The sequence below is a fragment of the Phragmites australis genome, chromosome 11, assembly GCF_958298935.1.
Source record: "Phragmites australis chromosome 11, lpPhrAust1.1, whole genome shotgun sequence".
NCBI lineage: Eukaryota > Viridiplantae > Streptophyta > Magnoliopsida > Poales > Poaceae > Phragmites > Phragmites australis.
The window spans coordinates 20,361,100-20,368,912 of NC_084931.1; the positions used below are offsets into that span (position 1 = coordinate 20,361,100).

General features: G+C 40.3%; 1 protein-coding gene across 1 annotated transcript; it reads left to right on the forward strand.

Annotated features, from left to right (window-relative positions):
• Window positions 1-900: 900 nt before the first annotated feature.
• On the forward strand, window positions 901-7,118 carry LOC133884833 (protein BONZAI 3-like). Its single transcript, XM_062324401.1, has 16 exons — window positions 901-1,200; window positions 2,472-2,519; window positions 2,977-3,122; window positions 3,203-3,251; window positions 3,740-3,796; window positions 3,950-4,120; window positions 4,220-4,354; window positions 4,461-4,522; window positions 4,605-4,692; window positions 4,782-4,893; window positions 4,982-5,058; window positions 5,134-5,268; window positions 5,764-5,928; window positions 5,993-6,106; window positions 6,558-6,654; window positions 6,817-7,118. The coding sequence occupies exons 1-16, from the start codon at window positions 1,033-1,035 to the stop codon at window positions 6,948-6,950; spliced, it is 1,758 nt and encodes a 585-aa protein (XP_062180385.1). The 5' UTR covers window positions 901-1,032; the 3' UTR covers window positions 6,951-7,118.
• Window positions 7,119-7,813: the final 695 nt, after the last annotated feature.

The following is a 7,813-nucleotide window of genomic DNA, read 5'->3' on the forward strand; positions in this document are numbered from 1 at the left end:
TTTTTCAAATCACAATGTATGTTGCAACCGAACATCTCCACTGTCCAATACTGGGCAGTATTTCAAAAAAGTTATGGTGCTGTAAAGATTCTAAAATTAGTATGCATCCTGTAGTATTTAGGGCATCTAATGTTTGAAAGAAATCATGGTGTGCTTGGTCGGTTGGCAGAGGATGTGCAGAGAAAGTGCGCTTAGTCGGTTGGCAGAGCTCGAACTAGGGTGCCCACCTTCTTCATGATTGAACACCAGAGCTCTGTTTGATTGAACTTTCATAGCATCTTTCTAATTGAAATGAGAGGGAGCTCTATCAAACAACAATTTTCAGTTTTTAATTCTTCAAGTAGAATCCGAATGAGTGATTTTCAAAACTAAATGAAATGCTAAGAGTTGAAAAAAAAAATAGTTTTCTCTGATTCATTTTTCACATAGAGTCACTTTATCAATAAAATTTACCATAAAAATTCACTTTCAATCACAAAACCACTTTTATTAAAAAATTACTCCCTCTAAAAAATTTAAATCAATAAAACTCTACCAAACAAGTTAAGTGAGGTTTTTCATTTTTCTAAATTCATCCTCCTATTTTAACGCAACTGACTCACAATGACTATTATCTTTTATAAATAAGTCATCATAATTTTATCATAACAGAAATAAGGCAAACCGCGTGCGAATAAGCCTGTTTTTAGCACGAAAGTTCCTGAAACAAAAATGCTTCCCTTGTACGACGCTCAGGACCTTCTGCAAATAAAATTGCCGCGTCTCAGAAATAGGAACAGTTTGTGACGAAAATTGAACAGCTTCTCCAGGTGGTCTCTGTCGCTATGGGCTGGCTGGCTGGCTCCCTCCCTATAAATATATCCCGTCCCTGGGCGAAGGCGAAACGAAATAGTAGTACTACTGGCTAGTCAATCGCCTCTCCGGTCCCCATCTCAAACTCACTACTGGCTAGTCAATCGCCTCTCCGGTCCCCATCTCAAACTCGTAACGCTCGAGATCGAGAGAGAGAGAGAGAGAGAGAGAGAGAGAGAGATGGGAGGGTGCTTCTCCGTCGCCGGCGACGTGCGGGGCGGGATGGAGGCCGTGGGAGGCGGCGGGGGCGGGAGGAGCAGCGGGGCGGCGCAGCCGGATGGGCCGAACGACGCGGTCGACTACTTCTTCCAGACGCGCGGCCTCCGCAGCCTCTACACGCCCATCGAGGTAACGCTCGTTCTTCGACGGGAGCCCGAAACCCTTGCTGGTTCCGGATGGTTCCAATTTTTGCGCTCCGGGTCCGGGTGGTTGAGCTCTCTCTGTCGGCCCCGGCCAGTGGTTGGAAGTGGGGTTTGGGAGATTGTGATTGCTGCGATTTCGGGTTAGGGCGAGGGATTGGGGTTTTGTTGGTTGTGTTTGGTGGTCCGCTTCGTTTTGAACGGGTTACGCGGGATTCGAAGTTTGGAGTTAGGATTCTGGTTGCATTTTTATGTGCACTCGCTTCAATTTGTGTTGATTTTGATGTGCCAAGTTTTTTTTTGGCGTTGCTGAAGTACTTGTTTGGAGTGGCTTTTGGGAATTGAATGTCGAATCCCCATTTTAGGTTTAGGTGCTTACTTTTGATAGACGTTTTTTTCCTCTAAAATTGCTCGCGATGCAAGTGATATCATTAGTTGATCCCAAGCAAGATTGTTTTGTATGTCAATTTTTTGTCCGGACTTAGTTTTGGAAAATATATTCCGCACCAAAAATGTTGCGGAACTCTATGTTGTTTTTTAAAATGATTTAGTACAAGCCTGCAATTGCATACCTCAATCAATGCTGGATCCTCATTGTAGTTTTTTTTATTAAAATTTCATCACGGAGGTGTTTTCTGGAAGGGGATTAGGAAGGTCAAATACGGTTTCAGTTGGAGTGGGTGGTGGATATCATCTTTTGCTCTATTTATTTTGAACGCCCAGGAGAAGCTGGGTGGGGGAAGGAGAGGAAGATCTTTTGCTTTATAAAAAACCATATGAGATGCAGAGACTGGCCGGCACTAATACCTTATCGTTTGACATAATGACTTGGTGGGCTTACTTCCTATAGTTTTGCTAAATAGTTAGTCAAACATTTAATTTTTTTATTCCCGATAAATTTTGAAACAATTCAAACAATATGCTTTGCCATCTGCCATCCACATGAAGATATCTGGGCTCAGGCATTACATTTGTTGATTTTACACTCCTCACTCACTTCTTGTCCCACATCCCTTGTGGCCGGTCCATGCACCCTGAAAATGGATACAAAAATTGTACGTCTGTTTCTGATTTGTGGGTTGGTTTGTTTGAATTTTTCTTAGTGATTTTAATGCATGCAAAGGGTGGTGTACTAGCATATGATACCGTATCACCAATTCGGTCTACATTGCAAAGCTTACGACCATGTTCCCAAGTTGATTTTGGGTGTCAATCTGATGATCTTCTATGCTGATAGTTGTTTTCTTCCTCTAATTGCAGCTGTCGTTTTCAGCATCAAAGTTGCGGGATATGGATGTTCTTTCAAAGGTGCAAACTTGCATTCTATTTTCTAAGCAGTTTAATCTCAATATTCATATTCCTACTTCTGTTTCAGTAGCACAAGTCTTTTTCCAGAGGCATAACACCATTATGTCAAAAAATTAAAATATATCAGTCTTGGAATGGGTATTGCTGAATTCTTGAATATTCTTAGCTACAAATGATAGGTTAATGTTGTGTAAAATGAACAAACTATAAGTTGATATTGTGTACAATGATCCTTGTAGTTTTATGATTTCATATTGATATGCCCATCTTTCACCGTCAACTAGAGTAGACAAACTCCATCTATATTACACCTGACCCACAGAAAACAAATTTAGTACAGTGAACAGTGTATAACCGTATATGTATCAAACGAGATGCACTGTGCTTAATTCTGCTTGGTTGCTTTCCATGTGTACCTTTTTCCTTTAAAAATTAATCTATTATCTGTTTGCTCTAGAGTGATCCTATGTTAGTGGTCTACACTAAAAAAGACGGAAGGCTAGAAGAGATTGGCCGTACTGAAGTGATTTTGAATTCACTGGAACCGTCATGGATCACAAAGGCTACAATGTCTTACCAATTTGAGATTGTGCAGCCACTCATGTAAGTTTTTGACGATAGAAATGTAGATATTACTCGCAGAAAGCTCCTACTAACTGCTAATGCTCTTTAACTCATGGTAGATTCAAGATATATGACGTTGACACAAAGTATCACAAAACTCCAGTGAAGGTTTTAGTTTTCTGTACCCTTAATTCATTCTTTTATTTCTTCTGTGCCTCTATTCAAACTGAATACTTAATTACCTATGGACAACTGTTGAAATCAGCAAACAGTTCTTTCTTATTTTATTACAATATACAATATTCTTCCTTGTATGTGCATGGCCACATTTGTTGATGTATATATTTTAATCATTTGTTTTCCAATATATTGCACACATATAGTTAATATTTGCTCATGACAAGAAGGTTGATTTGCAAGGAACAATTATCTCAATTGTTCAATTTGCAGAAGAATTTAGCAAGTGATAAAATAGCCTAGGATAGAATTTCTGTTTTACCGCAGTCACTTAGATGGATTATTTTGTGAATGAAAATTTAATCGGTAACCGTGGGAAATAAATCCTCACTCATAGCAGAACTATATAGCTTTGCTTTCATTTACAGCTGTCAACTTTATATACAACTTATGAAATCTGCATTTGTTCTTCTATGCAGATGTTGAACTTGGCTCAGCAAGATTTTCTAGGGGAAACATGCTGCAACGTATCAGAGGTTGGTACAACATCAATTAGATTGATGATTGCAACAAACAATTTGTTGCAGAATTTTCGGTTTTGTACAAGTTATCTAAATATTTGCAAATTAAGAAGTGAAACAAGATTGTGTTGCATGATTTTGTTTTGCGCTCCTTTGCTCCATTCACAGATTGTCACAAAATTCAACCATAGCCTAACATTGAACCTCCGAAGCGGTTCTGGACATGCTCTTCTGGGAACAATGACTGTGCATGCTGAAGAAAGCGATTCCTCTAGAATGGCTGTCGAGATGGCACTGCGGTGCCTGAACTTGGAAAACAAAGATGTGTTCTCCAAAAGTGTATGGATATCTTCCTTCAGTAGTACTGCAGTGCAGAATGTTATAAGCTGATAAATTATTTACAGTTCTCAAAAGTCTTGCTTGATATTGATTACACAGGATCCCTTCTTGAGAATATCAAAACTGGTAGAGACAGCTGGTCCCATTCCTATCTGCAAAACAGAAGTCATAATGAACAACTTAAACCCTGTTTGGAGGCCAATCACTCTAACTTCCCAACAATATGGAAGCAAGGCAAGTACAAGTCAACTGATATGATGATATTTGTACTATCATTGCTTAGCACATGTGTAAATTCAATGTTGACCTGGTGTTTTCCCCCCTCTGTACTACATTTCAGGACAACCCTCTGCTAGTTGAGTGTTTCGATTTTGATTCCAGTGGTGACCATGAACTGATTGGGTATGTAAATGACTAACAAAGTGTTTTGTATCATTTGCTGTTGGTTCTGAGATTAATTATGCTCTTGCTTGTCTGATAATAGGGCCTTCCAGACAACTATTACTCAGCTTGAAAATCTATATAACTCAAAGTCTGGAGCAAATTTTTACAGCCATAAGGGACAAAAAAAGGTTTGAGTTCTCCTATATGATGTGACGTGATATACCGAACAAAAATTCACTCTATCTAACTTCTCTTCATATGTCCGAATTGTTTTCAGTTGAAGGGACAATTGTTTGTAGATAAGTTGCAGGAAAAAGTCCAGCATACTTTCTTGGACTATATTTCCAGTGGATTTGAGCTTAATTTTATGGTGGCTGTAGATTTTACCGGTTAGTTCGGTTTGTCAGCTTATGTTATAAGTATATGTAGCTCTGTCTATGTGTTTAACATATGTGATTTTCTTCTCTCTTGTTTCAGCTTCAAATGGCGACCCCCGTGCACCACAATCCTTGCACTACATTGACCCCTCTGGCAGACCTAATTCATACCAACAGGTTAGTATTTGTCTGATTTTCTTAACTTTTTCAAAAGCAACAAAAGGCCTCTAATCAGATCATTAAACATGTTAGGCAATCCTAGGGGTCGGCGAAATTCTACAGTTTTATGACAGTGATAGGCGATTCCCTGCATGGGGCTTTGGAGCAAAGACAGAAGGGCGTATTTTGCATTATTTTAACTTGAATACAACTAGCAATGACTGTGAGGTGAGGTTCATGTCTGCTGAGTTGTTTATTTTAACTATGTTGAACATTTCCGAGTTAATTTTTTTCTCTACTTTCACAACCATATAATCGTCGACTAACATGAGTTGTCCCCTATAAACCAACTTTGGAAACTTATCTTAATGATAATACCTGTATGACTTGTGAATGTCATGTTTGTTTTTCTTATTCACCTTTATTATTGTTATAGATAAATTTTTACTCTTAACATTTGTGTCTGTGATAGTGTGAACCGATTTGGAATTTGTTTATGTCAGTCATGTATTAGTATAGTTATAGGACTGCCAGTCATGTGTGGTATTGTTTCTGAAGTCTTGTTGAACATTGCCAGCAAAATGGGCAACATATATATAGATTATAACTATTGGTAGCATTCATATTGCTTATACTGATATTATGTTTCTTTATTTCTTAATGATGCTATCTATAATTCCCAGATCATCACTGGTGCTAAGGTTTTATTTGTTTAAGTCACAGGTCGTTGGAGTTGAAGGCATCATGTCAGCGTACACCACTGCTCTTTGCAGTGTTTCGCTTGCTGGGCCAACTATGTTTGGGCCCGTGATCAACAAAGCTGCAGAAATTGCAAGCCAGTCCCTTCAATGTGCAAACAATAAATATTTTGTCTTGCTCATTATCACGGTATGCAATCAAATTTCTCTGTGACCTCTGTTAGGCCGTGTCATTTACCTGAGCAATTTTGCAGGATGGAGTTCTCACTGACATCCAAGAAACAAAAGATTCTATTGTAAGGGCATCAGATTTGCCATTGTCAATTCTCATTGTTGGCGTCGGAAATGCTGATTTCAAACAAATGGAGGTAAAGCATCTACTTCGTATGCGATAAATACCCCATTTTTAACAAATGAAAAATATTATGAATATTTTCCTGTCAGCTATAACCCTGAATAAACTGTATGCTCATTTACTTTATGCTGTAAGTAAAATTATGCCATACAGAATGGATTCAACACATCACTGAGTTTCCTTTTGAAGCTGAGCTGTTGCATGCTGTATCACTCCATCTGGGTACTTAGTAGTTTAGTCTGGCATCGCAGCATGGTTCTGCAACTTTTTAATTGCACCTGTAGTACCCTTGCATTCGATGAAGCTGCAGACATACATTCACTTGCATCTGCCAGAAAGTTTGTCTACTTATGATGCAGTACTACTTTACTCCTGTCTGATACTAAACAAAGGAGGATGTTGGATTGGATTACACTGTTTTGTGATCTTATTTTCGCTCTACCGAATAAAATTATCTACGGCAGATCCTAGACGCAGACAACGGTAAGCGACTGGAAAGCTCGACTGGCAGGATTGCGACACGCGACGTCGTCCAGTTTGTTCCCATGAGGGAAGTCCAAGGTCAGCAGCTATTTGCCACCATCATATTTGTACCTCTAATACTTTGCTTCAAAAGAAAACATCTGTACCTGTTACCATCATCAAACTCTAGCTGTCATATTATAGCACAAAGTATTGTTTCTGATACAATTTCATCGCCGGCATTTACGTCCTTGTGTGCAGGTGGCCATGTCTCCGTTGTCCAATCTCTTCTGGAGGAGCTGCCCTGTCAGTTCCTGACGTACGTGCGCAGCCGGGACATCAAGCCACAGGTTCCGGGGTATGCTTCAGCGCCTGTTTACCCTCCTCAACAGTGACCCAAAGAAACCTGCTACGCTCTACACGAGCTGGTTGTAATACCAAATTTTTGAGAGAGAGAGAAAAAAAAGGAGATTTGACCAGAATTTTGACTTTTTGATCCGTGGCTCGTATAGACGATCGGAGACCGTGGTTGCGTTCATCTCGTCGAGACGAACCCATTTTGCTATTCATATGTTCGTTCCGGGCACTTTGTGATCCGTAGCAAGTCTATTAAATTTAGACAGTTCGTTGTTAAAAAAAAATTAAAAAAAACAACAGATAAAAGCTCCGGATGGATCGGTCGACACCTCGACCCATCCAGAGCCTTCGAGCTGCTCGCGTTTTCTCTCTCTCTGTCGCGCGTCGAGTTTTCCCCGCCGTCGTCGCGTCGCTGCCGCGTGTCGCCGGCAGCTGTCGTCGGCCGAACTTGCTCCCCCGTCGCCACACCGTGCCGTCCCGCGCCTCTACGCCGCCGTCGTGCCGTTGTGCGTGCTGTCGCGCTCGCTCTGCGCCAGCCGTCGTGAAGAAGCAAGCAAGCAGCCAGCAGCTGAAAGGATCGAATGGCCCAAGAGAGGGGGTGAATTAGGCGTTAATTAAAACTTCTACCGCTTTCTAAAACAAATAATAACCTTAGCCTAGATAAAGGAGAATGCAACTACGTGATTTAAACTAGGACAAGGCAACTAAACAAGCAAGATAACTAAGAGAGAGAACGGTAAAAAGAAAGACTTGCAAGAATCAAGATACTCAAAGTAAAATACGGGAATGTAAATAGTTAGAGAAGAGAACATCAATTTTTTCCCGAGGTTTCGAGAAGTTAGCACTTCCCCCTAATCCTTGTTGGAGCATCCACCAAGGATGTAGCTCCCCCTTGAGTCAC